General features: G+C 47.3%; 1 protein-coding gene across 1 annotated transcript in view; it reads right to left on the minus strand.

Moving 5' to 3' along the window:
* Window positions 1-15,529, minus strand: part of LOC144888205 (C-X-C chemokine receptor type 2-like) — a 30,667-nt gene extending 15,138 nt beyond the window's left edge. Inside the window, exons 1-3 of the mRNA XM_078783008.1 lie at window positions 15,511-15,529; window positions 14,241-14,307; window positions 4,725-5,300 (exon numbers count right to left, since the gene is read on the minus strand). Coding sequence (XP_078639134.1) covers window positions 4,725-5,300; window positions 14,241-14,267 — 603 coding nt within the window. The 5' untranslated portion in view covers window positions 14,268-14,307; window positions 15,511-15,529. The remainder of the gene's footprint in view (window positions 1-4,724; window positions 5,301-14,240; window positions 14,308-15,510) is intronic.
* Window positions 15,530-19,832: the final 4,303 nt, after the last annotated feature.

A 19,832-nucleotide genomic window follows, 5' to 3' on the forward strand; every position in this document is an offset into this window, starting at 1 on the left:
AATGTATTTTTGACTCGAAGGTCACAAGAAACTCATTTTGCAATAAATGTTCGTTTCCCATTAATCGTACACTTTTCAAAATCCAATCTCACCCCTCCCCACCAAATCTTCCCCATCACCCCTTCCCTCCAAAACTTCCCCATCACCCCTCCCCTCCAAAACTTCCCCATCACCGCTCCCCTCCAAATCTACCCCCTTGCCCCTCCCCTCCAAATCTTCCCCATCACCCATCTCTTTCAAATATTCCCACTTGCCCCTCCCCTCCAAATCTTCCCCATCACCCATCCCTTTCAAATCTTCCCCCTTGCCCCTCCCCTCCCCTCCAAATCTTCCCCATCACCCCTTCCCCCCAAAACTTCCCCATCACCCCTCCCCTCCAAAACTTCCCCATCACCCCTCCCCTCCAAATCTACCCCTTTGCCCCTCCCCTCCAAATCTTCCCCATCACCCATCTCTTTCAAATCTTCCCCCTTGCCCCACCCCTCCAAATCTTCCCCATCACCCATCCCTTTCGAATCTCCCCCCTTGCCCCTTCCCTCCTAAACTCCCCCCACACCCCTCCCCTCCGAGACTCTCCCTCGCTCCTCCCTCCTAGACTCCCCTCTCACCCCTCCTCCTCAAAGCCCCGCTTCTTCCCCCTTCCAACTTTCACCTTCATCTCCCCCAACCTTCTGCCTCGCTCTTCCCCCTCCTCAAATAACACCTCACTGTGCCTCACCCAATCACCATCAAACCTTTTGTCCACCCCATTCTTCCCTTTCTCCAAGCTATTCTGAAATCTCTGACACACCTTCAACAGCTCTCCCTACCTCTTCCTCCTCTTCCACATCTTACCCTACCCCTCCCCCCCCCTGTTCTGTATCCGATGCTCCCCCTTCCTCTTCATTAACGGAATGGACCTCAAACATCCGGGGCCTTCACTCAAACTTGACTGATCTCTCCATACAGGTTGCTTCTGACAAACCAGACGTGATCTGCTTAACAGAAACTTTCCTCCTTCATGATGTCTCTGATTCCTTGGTATCTCTCCCAGGTTACTCCCTCCTCCGATATGATAGACCTGAGCCTCGTCCTGGAGGTGGGGTTGCTATCTTTATAAAAAAAACTCTTCCTCACTCGCCCTGCACTGCCCTCTCTCCACCTCACCCCCAGGAATACCTTTGGCTACGGCCTCCCCTTCGCTCCCACAATTTGTTCATATGTGTGTTGTACCGTCCACCAAACAGTGATGACTCCATCTACATCTCGCTGTCTGATAATATGGACCAACTTCTATCGACCCATCCCAACTCTCTCTTCCCCATATGTGGTGATTTCAATCGTCACCATGCCAGTTGGCTGGGTGTGGGTACCTCTATCACCAGCCATGGCTCTTCAGCAAAGGACTTCTGCGACTCACTGGGACTGACACAATCTGTCAATTTCCCGACCCGGATCTCAGTCAACGGAGCATCTTCTCTTCTGGACTAAGTTATGACTAACTTCCCTGAAAATGTCTGCTGCTCTTCTTCTGCTCCAATCGGCTCATCTGATCATGTGCTTGTCAAAGTGGACATCTCTCTGACCATTCTCAGAGAGCCTCCTCAGCGTCGACGAGTCTGGCATTTCACTCAGGCCAACTGGCACGGTCTTCAAGCAGCCATCAATCATCTGGACTGGTCTCCCATCTCTACTGCCTCTGACATCAACTCATCCTGGGAATTCTTCCAAAGTAAATTGCTCTCTCTCATGCACAGATTTATCCCATCTCGTCTTCAGTTGTCATCCCCTTCCTCCCGTCCATGGTACACGGAATCTTGTGGTGAGGCTGTTGCCCAGAAACAACTTGCTTTCGTCTCCTGGAAAGCAAATCCAACGGAAGGAACTCTCATTTCCTTTCACAAAGCCCGAAACAAGTGTGTGTCCACCCTCAGGAGAGCCAGGAAACAATATCTCTCCGTTTTGGCATCAGGAAGGGCATCCGGCCATACAAAAATTGCCTCAAACAGGGAACCATGATTGTCATGGGGCCCGCAAGGCTAATCCCCGCTTTAGCGGGGAAAAATGGCCTTAAAACGATCATTCATTCATTCATTTTCTCAAGACCGAACTCTCTTATCTGTCTCCCTCTTCCAAATCCTGGTGGCATCTGGTCAAATCTGTTTCTGGTGTTTGTTCCCCCTCCATCCCATCCCTCACCTCAAACGGCTACACGGCTGACTCCGCACGTGAAAAAGCTGAATGCCTCAACTCTGTGTTTGCCTCTAAATCTTGTGTCCCAAACCCATCCCTCTCTGCACCCACCGTACCCAGTCGTACCCAGCTGCTCCTGGACTCTGTGTCCTTTCCTCCTGACAAGGTGGAAAAGTTTCTGTCAACCCTCGACTCCGATTCTGCAACTGGACCTGACGGCATCAGCCCACGGGTCCTAAAATCCTGTTCTTCCGCTCTTTCACTCCCTCTTTCTGTTCTCTTCACCCTCTCTTTTGCTCAAGGTCATCTGCCATCTAATTGGAAATCAGCCAACATCACCGGTTTGCACAAAAAAGGTGCAAAAACAGATCCTAGCAACTACAGACCAATCAGCCTTCTCCCAATTATCAGCAAAGTCATGGAATCCATCATTGCTTCAGATATGAAATCTTTCCTCTTCTCCAATGGCTTGATCTCTGATCATCAATTTGGTTTTAGACCTGGTCACTCTACTCTGGACATGCTGCTTCTGCTTTCTCAACAATGAATGGAGGTCCTGAATGCCAAACAGGAAATTAGAGCTGTCTCCCTTGACATATCATGTGCCTTCGATACGGTCTAGCACCCCGCTCTGCTCACCAAACTCTCCTCCTTTGGTATCCATGGAAATCTCCACGCATGGCTGGCGGACTTCCTTTCTAGTTGTAGTCAACGTGTGGCCCTGAATGGGTTTCTCTCATCTCCTCTTCCTGTTCAGGCTGGAGTTCCCCAAGGCAGTGTTCTGGGCCCTGTGCTTTTTCTGGTCTTCATCAATGATCTCTTTAGCCTGGTGTTGGGCTAGCGGCTAGGGTGCCAGCTTAGGATCCTAGGATCCTGGGTTCGAATCCCGGTCGATCGCTGAATTAACGCCAGGGGGGTTGACTCAGCCTGTCATCCTTCCGAGGTCGGCAAATTGAGTACCAGTTCACTGGTAATTCCCTGCTTGTCGTAAAAAGGCGACAAAAAGGGTTGGCGGCAGGAAGGGCATCCGGCCGTAAAACATTGCTTCAAAAAGGGGACCAAAAAACAACAACAACCACGGTCCCCGAAAAAGGCCAACCCCCGCTTGCGGGAAAAAATGGCCTCTATAGGTGGTTTTAAATTTTTTTTATCAATGATCTCTCTGACTCTCTTGAAAATCCTCTCTATCTCTTTGCTGATGACTCTACTCTCTGTCACTCCATTCCTCATCCCTCAGATTGGCAGTCTGCAGCCTCCTCACTCTCTGCAGACCTGGACAAAATCACAGACTGGGCAAACAAGTGGAACATGTCTTTCAATCCTGACAAATCTCACACTCTTACGATGTCTCTCCGAAAAGACCGACTGGACAACACTCCCATCCACTTTCTGAATAATACTCTCCAAGAAGTTCTGTCACTCAACCTTTTGGGTCTCACTATCCGCCATGATCTTTCCTGGGAAAACCACATTTCAAATCTGGCCTCCAAAGCCAGTCGCCGACTGGGCATCCTCCGTCGTGTGAAGTCCTTCCTTGGCACACCTGAGCTCCTCACCACATACAAGGCTTTCATCCGCAGCTCAATGGAATACTGCTCTCCCCTCTGGGCTGGTGCTCCTGCCTCACACCGAGCTCGTCTTCACGCTGTTGAAACCAAAGCGTTCAGAATCATTGGAATCTCCCGCGATGAAGCTAACTCCAAGGGCCTTTCACTCACGCACCGCAGGCAGGTTGGTGGTCTTTCCGTCTTCTACCGACTCCTTGCCCTTGCCCTTGCAAGCCCTTCCCGCCCCAGCTCTCTCTGGGCTCTGTCCCCCAAATATTCCTACAGGTCGCACAAGATCTGCCTGCAACCCTCTTATGGTTAAACTGCCAAAATCAAGACTCTCTGCTCACCTTCACTCCTCTTTTCTCCCGCCTCTGGAACAAACTCCCTCACTCTCTTCAATCCCACTCCACCCTCCAGGTCTTTAAAACAGCTGTTCACCACCATCTCTTATCTTCCCCCATCCAAAACCTTGATCTTTTCTACCCCTGCTAATTTCACCCCAAATCCACTTTTTTGAAATACCAACTTCTGTCCTGGAAGTCCTTGGTGTCCTTCTGTTTTATACTTCTCCCACCGCCCCCCCTTCCCACGCCTCCTCCCTCCAAGCCCTCTCCCTCCCACACATCTCCCTGCTCTCAAATGTTGTGTTTGTGTGCTTCCCCTTCTCTCCCCACCTTGTCTTCCGCTCCCTCTTTTTATATATTTTGTTTGTCTGGTTGATTTGTTTGTGAAATAAATGTTAGCTCTTTCACGAGCCTCAATTGTGTATACAAAAAAAAGAAAAAAAAAAAGAAACATCACCACAGTGTCACCCAATGGGAGAACCTGAAAATTATGTTTGATCTTCGAGGGGGGGAAAGGTATGTGTTCTCCAACATGAAGACCCGAAGTAGGAGAAAGGACATACCTGTGGACTAGACATTGCCTCAACAAAGCAAGTGTACGTTATATGCAAATGCGCCTTTATTATGTGATGCATTTCATGTGCTCGTGCAACCTCACCTGACGCGTATTGCTGGCGATTATGTCTGGAACACTGAACAATAAGCTCAACATCCACACAGTGGCACAGATGACTTGAATGTTGCGTGTTCTACGACAGGAGTGCAACTTGATGGCATGTACGATGGCGAGGTAGCGGTCAAGGCTGATGGAGCACAGTAAGAAGATGCTACTGTAAAAGTTAATGCTCGTTAGCGAATAAATGAGTTTGCAACCGGTCTTGCCAGAATTCCACTGGGATGAAACATGGTAAGATGCCCAGAAGGGAAGAGTCAACACAAATAAGAGATCTGCCAATGCAAGGTGAAGCATGTAGATGTCAGATGATGCCATGAATTGTCGGTAGTGTGTCAGGACAATAATGACCAAAATGTTACCAAGAAAACCCAGAACGAAGACAAATGAGAAGGCAACAGGAATAAAGATGCTGTTGAACACCGCGCTGCGTGTTGTCTCATCTGAATGTTTGCAGCTTTCATGTGAGGATGTATCTCCATTATTGGGATCATAATCGCCAGTGATGTTCTCAAAAAAGTCAAAGAGGTTAGAAAAATCAGTGTATGTAGACGAACCAATCTAAAAAAGAACAGAGAAAAACATATCGCGTGTGTCAGCACCCGAATGGCATTTTACGTAATCTATTAGCAAGAGCATGGTATAATAATAATAATAATAATAATAATAATAATACATTTATTTTATATAGCGCTTTTCAAGAAGCCCAAAGGCGCTTTGACAGAGTACAAAAAACAAGTGCAAAAAGACAAAAATCAATCGGTAAATAATCTTAAATAAATAATAATTTAAGTATAGACTTAAAGCATTATGTTTGTTCCAAAGGTACAGTAGCATGTTTTACATTCATCGGTCAGGGGAGTGACAATACAGCTCAGTTCGTGTTTCCTTCAACGAACTATGTTAAGTGCCTTTAGAAAGTATTCACACCCCTTGACTTTTTTCACATTTTGTTGTGTTACAGCCTGAATTTAAAATGGATTAAATTGAGATATTTTTGTCAATGATCGACACATAATAAATACCCCATAATGTCAAATTGGAATTTTTTTAAAAGATTTTTTTTCAAAAAAAAAATAAATTAAAAAGCTGAACTATCTTGAGTCAATAAGTATTCAACCCCTTTACTATGACACTCCAAATTGATCTCAGGTGCATCCAATTTCCTTTGATCATCTTCGAGATGTCTCTACAACTTCCATGCGGAGAAGAAAATTTCAATTAAAAACGGATAAATTTGATGGAAAATACATTGATCTTTTCAATTTTACAACTTTTAAAAACTATTTTTATTTTATTTTATTGTCTTTTTTTCAAGATCTATTAACGACGAGAAAATAATTAGTGGTCTCAGAAAACGGATTTAAAATGGTGGAGGTTTTTGGTTATTATTTTTTCACAATATTGTTGATCATTACAAATGATCATTACAAATCATCATTACAAAGATCATCACAAGTGGGACTTCCGGTTCCTCGGGCGAGTGAGGCGTACTTCGAGCTCTCCACGGCATCGAAGTTTGAGTGTTTTCCCATTCTTGTCTTTGTAAAATTTCCACTGGTTATCTTGCTGTGTACGTGTTATTGTGTGTTTCTAGTTGGTGTTGGTTTGTGGTTCGTGCAAACTTGTGTGTAGTTAATCGTTTTCTGGGTCGTACCTCGTGCGCGGCCTGGTAACTTGGGGCTTCCCTCCCCCCGTCGGTGTTTTGTCGGTTTGGGTTATTTCCTTCGCTGTATTGCTTGTTTCTTTTATTTTGTTTTCTCCCCCTCACCTCACCTCCCGAGACAAAGAATTATATATTGATTCTTTCTCTCCTCCCGGACACGTGCTTGTTCGCTCTCCTCCTCATCTCGGCTTGTGCCCCGCCCCCTGTATCTCGTTTTCTTCCGCCTCTGCTCCTTCCTTCTCAAATCCACGTTCTGGCTTGGAGACTTTTCCCGGATTTTTTTTTTTTTCATGGTTCTGTTTGGATATTGTTGGAATATGTTCAAACCGCAGCCGTGATGCTGACGCCCCCCCCCCCCCCCCCAGAATTTACATGTTTTAAACGTTTCCCAGTGTGTACCCTGGTCAGAATAGGTACACCGTATCCCTGCGTGTCGTAAGAGACGACTAAGAGGGTTGGCGTCAGGAAGGGCATCCGGCCATAAAAACATTGCCTCAAAAAGAGAACCATGACAATCACAAGTACCTATGGGCAGGGTACAGCCCGAAGTGGAGATCGGTTTCTGAGGTTTGGGACATGGAATGTAGGGACAATGACAGGGAGATCAGGAGAAGTGGTGGAAGTATTGGTCAGAAGAAGAGTGGACATATGTTGTGTGCAAGAGACGAGATGGAAGGGAAGTGGTGTGAGAATGGTGAAGGGTAGGCAGGGTCAGAAATACAAGTTTGTGTGGCAAGGGTGCCCGGAGGGCGTGAATGGTGTTGGTGTCCTGTTTTCTGAGGAGTTTGTAGACAGTGTGGTGAGTGTGACTAGAGTGAGTGATAGGTTGATGATGATGAAAATGATGATTGGAAAGCTCTTGGTGAACGTCATTTCGGGATATGCTCCGCAGGTTGGTCGAAGCGATGAAGAGAAGGACAAGTTCTGGTGTGCGATAGAGAAGCTGATGGAAAACGTGAAAGATGAGGAAGTTGTTGTGGTGGGAGGAGACCTAAATGGACATGTGGGAAGGAGTATGGACGGTTTTGAGGGAGTTCATGGGGGTTACGGATATGGTGTGAGAAATGGAGAAGGTGAAAGGATTTTGGAGTTTGCTGATGGAGCTGATTTGTTGATTTGTAATACTCAGTTCCAGAAAGAGGACAATAAGCTTGTTACATACACGTCAGGTGGGTCGACGACAACCGTTGACTACCTGATGGTGCGTAGGCGAGATAGGGGGCACCTCCGGGACACAAAGGTGATCCCGGGGGAGGAGGCTGTTTCACAGCACCACTTGGTTGTCTGCGACATAAGGGTGAAAGGTGCGAGGAGAGCTCGGCAGGTGAAGTACCAACCGAGAATGAAGGTGTGGAGGTTGAAAGAGGTGACAGTAAGGGAGGCATTAAAAGAGAGGCTGAGTAGGGTAGAGGATGATGTGGTTGAGCTTGAAAGTGGTTGGATGTCAATGAAAGCTAGTCTGTTGGGAGCCGTTGGTGAGGTATGTGGATGGACAAAAGGACCACCGAGGCACTCGGAAACATGGTGGTGGGATGTTGAAGTTGGAAAGAGGATTGACGAGAAGAGGAAGAAGTTCAAAGAGTGGCAGAAGGCGAAGGGTACGGGAGCAGAAACAGCAGAGCATGAAAGTTATAAGGCAGCCAGGAAGGCTGCAAAGAAAGAGGTAGCAAAGGCGCAGGAGGCATGTAGGAAAATGTTCGGAGAACGCTTGGATTCGGAAGAGGGTCAGAAAGCAGTATTCAGGATTGCAAAGCACATAGCGAAAGAGAGGTGTGATGTGATGGGGGTGAGTTGCTTGAAGGATGAAGTGGGACAAATCGTTGTCGACCCAGATGGAATTAAAGGAAGATGGAAAAGATATATGGAAATGCTGTTGAATACAGAGAATGAATGGGATGGCAACATAGAGAGTAACCCAGTTTTAGGACCGGCAGAGAAGATAACTGAGAAGGAAGTTGAGGAAGGGATAAAAGCAATGAAGAGTGGAAAAGCAGGAGGGCCGACGGGAGTTGTGGGAGATATGTTGAAGGCAGCAGGAAGTTGGGGTGTGAAGAGAATGACAGAGATCTGTAATCTGGTGGTGAAAGAAGGCCGCATTCCAGTGGATTTGGGAACTGAGTACCCTCGTCCCTCTATACAAGGGGAAAGGTGACCCTCTGGAGTGTGGCTCGTACCGAGCGATAAAGTTATTGGAGCATGGAATGAAGGTGTTGGAAAGGAGGATAAGGAAGAAAGTGAAGATCGACGAAATGCAGTTTGGATTTATGCCAGGAAGAGGAACGACAGATGCGCTTTTCATTGTGAGGCAGTTGCAGGAGAAGTACATGGATAAGAGGAAGAAGTTGTTTTTTGGGTTTGTTGATCTGGAGAAAGCATTCGATAGGGTTCCACGCAAAGTATTGACATGGGCATTGAGGAAGTTAGGAGTGGAGGAATGGTTGATCAGAGTAGTGATGGCAATGTACAAAAGAGCACGCACAGCTGTAAGGACGAAGGACGGGAACAGTGGTGAGTTTGTGGTGAAGGTGGGAGTGCATCAGGGGTCGGTACTAAGTCCACTACTATTTGTAGCTGTGATGGAGGTGCTGGCTCAGAACGTAAAGGAGGGTTTACCGTGGGAGTTGTTGTATGCAGATGATCTGGTGTTGATTGCGGAAAGTATGGATGGACTGAAGGAAAAGATGAACAAGTGGAAGGAATGTATGGAGACAAAAGGTCTGAAGGTGAATATCGGAAAGACGAAGGTGATGGCAAGTAGTAAAGCATGTGGTGAAGTGGAAAGAACTGGGAAGTGGCCCTGTGCTGTGTGTAGGAAGGGTGTCGGAGTGAACTCCATTCAATGTGCGCTGAGTGGGTTCATCAAAAATGTAGTGGTCCGAGAGGGTCATTAACCAGTGTGGCAGCTACATTCAAATGTAAGGTGTGCGCAGAGGGAGCTGCAGATGGAGGAAATGTTGAGTTAGATCTTGGAGATGGCGTGAAGCTGGAAGGTGTGAAAACATTTTGCTACCTCGGAGACATGCTGAATGGAGAAGGTGGATCAGACTCGGCAACGGTTGCTCGAGTGAGATGTGCATGGAAGAAGTTTCGGGAACTGAGTGGCGTGCTGATGAGGAGTAGAGTGTCGCTGAAGCTGAAGGGAAAGGTGTATGCTGCATGTGTGAGAAGTGTTATGATTTATGGGAGCGAGACATGGGTAATGAACGTAGAGCAGCAACGAAGGCTGGAAAGGGTGGAAATGCGAATGGTTCGATGGATGTGCGGAGTATCGTTGAGAGAGAGGAGGACAAATGATGAATTGCGAAAGATGATGGGAATATTGCCTGTGATTGATGCTGTGAAGAGGAACAGGTTGAGATGGTTTGGTCATGTATTGAGGAAGGATGAAAGTGACTGGTTGAGAAGAGTGATGGAAGTTAATGTAGAAGGAAGTAGAGGACGGGGAAGACCGAAAAAGACTTGGCTAAAGATGGTGGAAGAAGAAATGCGGGCAAGGGGGTTAACAAGGAGAGATGCAGAAAATAGGGCAAAATGGAGAAGATTGTCATGGGGACCGCAAGGCTAACCCCCGCTCTAGCAGGGAAAATTGCCTTAAAATGCATGTTGTTGTTGTTGTTGTATTACAAATGGGTAAACCAATATATTTTGGTTATTGTCATTACTTTGTCTATATAATGATGGCGATTGTTGGAAGGCACTGTTAAGGTGGGAAGAGCGATCGTTAGAAGGGCTCATCCAGTCAGCCACCAAAAAGGAAGAGAGATATTGTCAGAGGGTCCGGTCCACTCCAGCCAGACACCGGAAGAGAAGAGAAGAGTGAAGTGAGATCATCGGAGGGTCCGGTCCATTCCAACAAGACACCGGAAGAGAAGAGAAGAGTGAGATAATCGGAGGGTCTGGTTCACTCCAGCCAGACACCAGAAGAGAAGAGAAGAGCGAGATCATCAGAGGATCTGGTCCACTCCAGCCAGACACCAGAAGAGAAGAGAAGAGTGAGATCATCAGAGGATCTGGTCCACTCCAGCCAGACACCGGAAGAGAAGAGATAGATCATTGGAGGGTCTGGTCCACTCCAGCTATACACCAGAAGAGAAGAGAGTGAGATAATCGGAGGGTCCGGTCCACTCAAGCCCAACACCAGAAGAAAAGAGAAGAGGTGCTTCCTTCCGCTATTCTTCGAATATGCGGCAGTTCTTGAATGACGTATTCCCAGACAATTTAATAAGAAGATGTGGACTAATTCCGAGGCCCCCTTGTTCATCTGACATGTCCTGATTAGACTACTATACTTTTATGGAGCCATGTTAAAACTTTTGAAGAAGAAGAAGAAGAAGAAGCCTTCCTTTACAGGAAATACATCAGACTTATCTAATACTGTACTGGCAATAGTACCTGTCCCCAGTGATGAGAAAAACAAGTAAAAATACCCAACCCCAATGCTTGGAAAAAATTTAAGTTAAACCATCAATTTAAATTATTTCATGGACATTAAAAAGGTTAATTGTGCTGCACTCAAAAAAGCCAGCCTTTTCAATTTGAAATTAATTGGGCGTCCTGTTTGCAAAAAAATGCTATATTGGTCACTTTGGCCTCAATTTGCATCCTCAAAATGGCTTCTGACACTGCGGCCACATAGCCCGTATTACTTCCCACACAAAGTTGTATCTGTACCCCGAGTGTGGAGTTTGTAGCTTTGAAGATGTGGCCGTGGATAAGGAACAGACCCACAGAGAGAGAGACACCACAAACAAACACATTCACGCTTAATATATACGAGATTTAGCTGTTATTTGCAGTTGTTATTGGACTTTGTGTGCTATATATACATCCCCTATACTATGTGCATCCCCAAATATATACACAGACTTGGCATTTAATATGGAATATTTTTTTTGTGGGGGTGAACTTACTTTTCAAGATGACTTAGAACCAAAAGTTCATTGGAATTATGTTGAAATTATTCTAGATTTTGTTAATGTCACCTTTAAAAGAAACAAAAACCACATTTGACATTTCGAAGCAAATAAATTGATCCTTGAAAGTGATGTAAACTAATATCGAACTCGATTCACGAACAGTACTGTGTTAAACTTCTGTACGTTTTCCAGAAGTATCTCTTTATTTTGCACATTAGCCAAATTTTTTTTCAACAAAAACAAAAGCTAAATTATGACTGGGATTACGGACAGTAAAATTACAGTTCAGTACTTCGTGTAACCCCCCACGAGCATTCAGGAGAGCACGTACACGTCGAGGCATGCTGTTCACGAGATTTGCCAAGACTTGGACAGGAATCGCTTGCCATGCAGTGACTATAGTCTGCTGCAATTCACACACAGAGGTAGGCTGCTGGTCCAAGTTGTCGATTTGACGCGTTAATTCTGCCCACAAGTTCTCTATCGGATTCATATCCGGGGACATGGCAGGCCACTCCATATGCTCTACACCACGGTCAGCAAGAAAGTGTTGGATCATGCGACCACGATGAGGCCGTGCATTGTCATCTTGGAAGACAAAGTTTCCTCGAAAGGCTGCATGAGCAAATGGAAGCAATGTTTCTTCCAGAATGACCCTGTACTTGAACTGGTTCAGGTTTCCATTCAGAACAACCAGGTCAGTTTTGCCCCCTGCATGAAAAGCAGCCCAAACGGTCACCCCACCACCTCCAGCTTGGACTCGTGGCACTATACAATCTTCGTTGTGGGCTTCATGCACTTGTCTGCGCACTCGGACGCGGCCATCTTGACGACAAACCAGAAATATAGACTCGTCACTGAAGGTCACGTGATTCCAGTTTCCTGGCTGCCATTGACGTTGCTCTCTGGCCCACTGCAATCGGCGCTGGCTGTGTTGTCTGGTCAGTCGTGGCTTTCTCAGGGGACGCCTGGCACGATAACCTGCTTGAACCAGTCGTTGGTTGACTCGCCTTCTGGATACAGGCACATTTGTCAGTTGCTGCCACTCAGCCTTAAGCCGATTAGCTGACTTGGTACGGCCATTGCGGACTAACCGGTGCAGCTGGCGAATGAATACATTTGCAAACCAAACTTGGGACTCCTTACTAATGCTTCCACTTTATTTTCATGCACATGAGAGGTGTAAAAAAGAATGCTCTGACAATGCCTTGTGTGAGTTGAAGCACGAAGTTTCATGGGTGGTGTATAATCTGGTTAGTACGCACACTTACCAGAAGTAATAAATAATATAACCACAAATTATTCCGTAAATTCCATCCAAGGAATAATTTCCTTTTCTTCTATTTGTGGACTTGGAGGTTGGGAGTGGGATTGGGGGGAGGGGGAAAGGGGGAAGGGGTGAGAACTTGGAGTTGGGAGTGGGGGTGGGGGTGGGACGGTGGGAGGGCAGAGAAGGGATAGAGTTGGGAAAGGGGGGTTGAGGCTTTGGGTGGGGGTTGCTTTCCATGGCTCCCTGACATTGTGCTGTCAATGGACATTCCTGTCAAACTCCATTGGAAACGAATTCCCTTACAACAGCCCGGTGGAATCGGGTTATATACTAGTTCTATATACGAATGCAAGTTGCATGATTGTGTCTGAACGGGGTAAACATCATAACCATAGCATGTAAAATGCTGGATGATACTGTAGCGGCTACCGCTGGGTTTACACAATCGCCTTGCACCTACCAAGGACGCGGAGCGATCACCATGCCGGGCTCGTCCAGGACGCCCGGGCAGGCCCGCGCTCAACTTGCCAGGCCTCGGCCGGGACGCCCGGCCACGCCCCCTCTCGCCTTTCCCGGGCAAACGCTCCGGGATAATGTGTGTATATATATATATTGCTGCCTGATAAACGGGCTTTTCAGAGTACCCGAGTTGTTTTGTGACAATAAAGAAACTCGGACGAATTCCAGCTTTTTTCACGTCCATTCTTCCGACTACGTGGGAACACAGCTCCTTCAATACCTCATTTAAGAGTTCTTGGATCCAGATAGTGCATTTGGAGATTTTAAAATATTGACATTCACGCAATTTACAGTTGTGTGCATTTTTGTTGCACACACTGGTGGGGATAGGCACTGAGTCGTTGGTCCACACAACAACCAGAAGTAAAAACTAAAACAACCACAAATTATTCAGTCGTCCGTTCAACGAATAATTTCCTTTTCGTCGATTTACTTCCCTGAGAAACCTTAGCATTTTTAACAGTTAATAACTATGATGTGGACCTGGAGTTGGGAGGGGTTTGGGGTTTGAGGACTTAAAGAAGAAAGGGGGAGTGGAGGACAGAGAGTTGGAGAGTGGGAAGGAGTGGCAGAGACGGGACAGAGTTGGGAAAGGGGGGGAGGGGAGCTGAGGATTGGAGGAAGAGAGGGGCAGCTGCGGACCTGAGGTGGGGAGGGTGGTGGGGGGGGGGGGGGGGAGTTGAGGACTTGAAGAAGAGAGGGGGAGTGGCAGGATAAGGAGTTGGAGTGGAAGGGGAAGATTAATGGGCAGTGGGGAAGTGGGGAAAGGAGGGGGGTTGAGGCTATGGGGGTTGTGGGGTTGAAGCCTAAGGGGGGGGGGGGGATTTGAGACTAGAAGAAGGATTGTGGAACTGTCCACCTGGGGTGGGGAGTGGATTGGAGTGGGGGTTGAGGACTTGAGGTTGGGAAGGGAAGGGGGTTAAGGATTGAAGTCACACTATATATTTCCATGGATCCATGTCATTATGCTGTCAATTGGCATTCCGAGCAAACTCCCTATATATTCCACACTTAATTGGGGACAAATTCCCTTACCACAGCCCAGTGGAACCAGGTTATCTGCTGGCGTATACATAAATATATATATATATATATATGTATATATTACAGATAAACTCACATTGTCGTACATTGTCGCCGAGTTTCTCAGAAGACATCTGCCATGAGAACAGGAACAGTAACCAGCTGTCGATCGTGCTGCACAAACAAGGACGTCTGTAAGAGGGAAAGTCCTTTAAAACTCAGAAGTCTTTGAAATGTGGGAAGTTACACAATTGTGAAACGGATTTGTTTTCATGGGAACAACCAGAATCACGAGGGCATTGCAGTTACACAGACAACAATCGAACTGTGTACATTGTGTTTTATGAACGAATCTGGCCAGTTTTATCTTAAAACTCAATAACATTATGAGGTAAGGGCACAGAAAAAGCAAGTGTACGCTTTGATTTTAATTCGTTTTATTTACATGAAAGTGATTTTGCCATGGTGTTTCAATGTAGAACTCATGTATCTCGTTCTGTATTTGACTTCTTCCTCTTCAACGTTATGCATTACAGAGGTGTGAAGTTTATTCTTCAACTCTATGTACAACTGAATTCTACTGTGAATTCGTGATACATAAATGTGAATTCTCCTTTATGTACAACTTTGACTTCAACTTTATGTATACCTTTGACTTCAACTTTATGTATAACTTCAACTTCAACTTTACAAACACACACACACACACACACACACACACACACACACACACACACACACACACACACACACATACACACACACACACACACACACACACACACACACATACACACACATATACACATGCACACGCGCACACACATACATATACACATACACATGCGCACACATATATATATTGTTGCGGATCCGGGGGTCGAGATTAACCCCCCCCCCTGGCTTTACGGCCAGGGAGGGGGGGGGGAGGGGTTAATCCCCTTGTCTTTCAAACTGGCCGATCCCCCAGTCCTGGAAATTATGACGTCACTTCCGGTCGGGAGTAGCCAGGGTGATTGGTCAATAAGGTCCCGAATACCTGAGTGCTACCCCTGGCCGTAAAGCGAGGAGATAACTCCCACCCGGGCCGCAGCGTTAATGAATACGCCAAGCGAAGCGGGCTGCGACTCGGGCCATTAACAAAAAGACTAACCAGATTCTGAGCGGTTCTGAAATCGTGCCACCGGTACTCAATTGAGGAAAAGACGAAAGCGATCGAATGAGAGGAAATCAGAGGGTAGGAAGAACAAATATGATTTATTACTACACTAATAAAAGAGGAAACGAAAGAAGGGCATGTACAAGAACAGCAAAAGGACACAGGGCAAGCTTATACAGTCTTAAATAACACGCATAGGACAATACAGACAGACTTACATGGGAGGGTAGTGGTAGGAGGAGACTAACCAGATTCTGAGCGGTTCTGAAATCGTGCCACCGGTACTCAATTGAGGAAAAGACGAAAGCGATCGAATGAGAGGAAATCAGAGGGTAGGAAGAACAAATATGATTTATTACTACACTAATAAAAGAGGAAACGAAAGAAGGGCATGTACAAGAAGAGCAAAAGGACACAGGGCAAGCTTATACAGTCTTAAATAACACGCATAGGACAATACAGACAGACTTACATGGGAGGGTAGTGGTAGGAGGAGAAGGTCCAGGCAGATGGCAGGGGAGGAAGGTCCGGGCAGATGGTTCAGGCGTTGAGGTCCGGCTCCAGGTGTCAGCTCGTACCGTGGCGAGAACCTGGGCAGCAGCGAGCGCGTACCGTTGGCGCGCTCTCGGACCTTATATATGGCGGGGGGTGGGGGGGGGGGGGGGTAGACCTTCGCAAGGCCGTATGCGCAGTTCAATACAATCGATCGCGCCTTGCGCAGTCCGTGATCATGCAATCGACAGTCCCCTCTCTCTCTTCTCTCCTCTCCTCTGGAAGTAGTCCGCCGCGGCGCTTATATTATGCGCCTTCCAAATCAAACCGCGTGCGCTTAGATCCGCCTACCGATGAACACGCCTCGGCCCTGATTGGTCGCGAGGGTTCACCAGCTCCTCCCTTCGTGACACGATGCTGGGGCCACGCCTCGCCCCGACAACTCCTCCCCCTTTTTCTCCGCTCTGACCACATGGTTAATGGCGTTTGAGCCAGGCAGCGAATGCTGCTGGCAAGCAAGGGAACACAATTTGGAGGGAGGTAAGCCGCAAAATGAACGGGATTTGAAAAGGGGCCTATGTTATTTGATTAATGCAACGCAGAGTCAATCTATTGGAAACAGAAGTCAAACTGAACAGTCAAACTAAGGGATATCTTTTACCATTTTATGTGACACTTAGGTGTGGTTACCCTCTACTTTTAACCTCACCCTGAGTGCGACATGTTTAAAAGTAGATATGTCCCGCCTGCTGCGTTGCATTCTACCTAACTGACTCACGCCCACAGAATAACCGAATTCGGAATTAATTTTCAAACTAAACATTTACGGTGGGGAGCATTATTTACAAAGACTAGTACTACTATTTGGATTATTTACACTAAAACCCAGGACCTGTCTTTTGGGAGACAAAAAGCAGATGGTTTAAAAAGAGGAAAGGTCATGCACTGCACTGTACCGATACACCATACCCACATGCTCAGAGATGCACAATTGATATTGCAGTGCACCACAAAGCACAAAAACACCACTATGCACAAAAAGCACTATCAAGTGCACAGTCATACATTTCAATAAGTAAATGATCTGGCGTCTTCTCAGGTGGGCCGATGGCTGCTGGGCCGATGTTTCTGGGCGTTTTCCTTGCTTGCTGCCTATTTGGTCAATAAAACAAAAAGGGCACAAAACGCGTCCACTTTTTAAATTTTTTTTAATTAAGGCCAGCAGGGGCCAACTAAGGTGGTCCACCTGCTTGGCATAGGTGCCACCTTCACCGTGGTCCGCAAGCAAGATTTCCAGCAGAGATGCCATGCCACAGACGTGTGGTCCATAAAGTGGAATCGGGTTATATACTAGTTCTATATACGAATGCAAGTTGCATGATATACGAACGCCACAGACGTGTGGTCCACAAAGTGGTACTCGGCCACAAAAACTTGTGGTCCATAAAGTGGTCTTGGCCACAAATGTGTGGTCCATAGGTGGTGTACCGGTCCAGGCAGGCAGGCAGCGAGGGTGCGGGGCACAACTACGACGCCTGCACACTTTCCCCTCTCTACCCAAAGACCACGGTCCATGTGTGGGATAGGAAGACAAAGCAGAGTTAGCGATGGGTAAGGGCGCAAGGGTACACACAATAACAAGGCAATGTGGCATGAAGGGCGCGGGAGAGCGAGCTAAGAAAGCTCGTCCCTAACGTTCGTCACCCCCCCCCCCCCATGTCACCTACACTACCCCTTGCCCCTCCCCGTATCTACACCATTTACAAATCCGTCGCTACGCCCTGTCTTCCCCATATCTCCCCTAATTCTAAATTCGTCATCAATCCCTCTAAACCAAATTTGCCACCAATCCCAATTCCTCATCAATCCCTCCTAAGGAGAGAGAGATGGAACCATGAACAATGTCCCCCCCCCCCCCCCACGTCATGATGCATCTTACAACCAACCAAACATTTGCTCAAAAATCGGTGTGGAGTCTTCTCACCTCAGGTGAGTGGATGCAGATGGTGCGAAGAGACTTTCATCCTAAACTATACCTTCTAACTGACATTAACACACTTTACACGACCCGCGGTCTTTCCCTGCCAAACCATTGGCCATCTTTACTCTATGTGGTTCTAAGAACCGACCTCCCATTGAACATACTGTGGCGCTCACCAATTTGGGGTCCCACTCCCCCGATTCTTCACCCTGTGCCCTCGCACAATTTCGGGGCTGGGTCGTGTGGCTCCCCTAGCAGGTCTAACTTACCTGCGCACCTCCGCCACTGTACGTCGCCACCCGAGCTTACCTGCTCCTCACCCTAACCTGGGGAAGGCCCTCTGGCTCTCTCACCCCACTACCGCCCTCTCTGGCATCGGGCTACCCGGGTCCTCTCCATAGGATCCTCGGGCCCCATTGAACACTAACACAACTCTACCTGGCCAGGGCCTACCTGCGGCCTCACCTGGCCGACAGAATACCAGTGGCGGAGTGCTCAACTAAAAATGGTCACGCAACTACCACAACCCCCAAGGAACTGGAGCCGCATGCAGCTGAAGCTCCGAAGGAGTTGGTGACGTAATGTCACGGACAAGGACCATAACCTCCAACTGGCATCGTTCCAAGCATAACTCCCAAGGGATTCCAACCGCATGCAGTTGAAACCCCAAGGGAATTGGTTACTCCGGACACCAGGTGGGAAATTATGGTAGGCAATGACCATAACTACGAATTCAGCCACACGCCCACCCATTCCACTTTACTCATGCACCAATCAAAGCAGTGCTTTGCTACTCTCGCACCACAGATGTCAATATCCACCAAATTTACCTACTCCCTCTACCTACTTTTAAACTACCCTCCCCGGGTACTCGTGAAGGGGGGGTCCTTCCTTCCCCCATTCACTCTTTCGCACCATACACTCCACACTACTCATTCCACACTCCACTCACTCCACACCATTGATTTCACACAACCATTCTCACTTGCCACCATGCAAGTCAATCACTCAATGCACAATCACACCTTTCACAATACTCTGCTCAATACACTTTCACTTCTCCAAACCATTGCCTCACAATTCCTTATTTCATCCAAACCTTAAAGCTCATACACACAGCATCATTTAAACTATCTGGTTTTCCCTCTAACTTAGTGCTTCCCTGTCACCGCTTATACTATTGCACATCCCACGTCATTATCAACCAACCTAATCTCTCTATGTCCCCTCTACCGGTATCAATGTCACTACTTAAATCTAACGTTACCTATGGTCATCTCTAGATTCTATCAATAACCTAACCCTCCCGGGCTGGTTTACACAGCCACCCCATAAACCTATAGCTCATGTGCCCCCAAAAAGTGATGTGAGGTGAATGGTAAAACTACCATTCGCCATCACTATCGCCATTACTACTACGATCAGTCCAATACACTACGAGCCTCGGTGCGGGAAATACATTTCCATAGCTCGATTTCGAAAAGCCGGCTATCTGTGCGGATGGTTGGTCTACTGTTGGTTGGGTCCCTCCGGCATCGATTCTGGGGAGGAGGCATACTCGGACCAAGGCTCCAAGCACCATCCCGGCGCAAGGCCTTGCACTCCCAAGCGCGATGGCCCAACCTTGCCCGGCCGGAGCGCAGCCACCGCGAGGGGGCACCGCCCCGACCCCTTCTCCTTCCCCTCGAACCGGGCTGCCGGCTTTGCCTGGCAAAGCGTGGATTCGACCGTGCAGGGCGGGGCCCGGCGCGGATCGTGCACGGCGGTTTTTTTTTTTTTTTTTTTTTTTTTGTATACAAGGTCGAGGCTCGTGAAAGAGCGAACATTAATCACACAGAAAGACAAACCGACACATAAAACATATAACATAGGGAGCGGTAGACAAGATGGGGAGAGAGGGGGAAGGACACAAACACAACATTTGAGAGCAGGGACCGAGAGACATGGAGACATCGAGAGATCTGAGAGAGGGCGATTGTTTTTTGATCATCTTCAAGTCTGACATAGTTTACTGTAAGTTCTGTTTAGAATATCCAGTTGGTGTAGCAACAATTTTGTATTTGGGCT

Source organism: Myxine glutinosa, chromosome 1 (assembly GCF_964187855.1).
Source record: "Myxine glutinosa chromosome 1, kmMyxGlut1.1, whole genome shotgun sequence".
Taxonomy (NCBI): Eukaryota; Metazoa; Chordata; class Myxini; order Myxiniformes; family Myxinidae; genus Myxine; species Myxine glutinosa.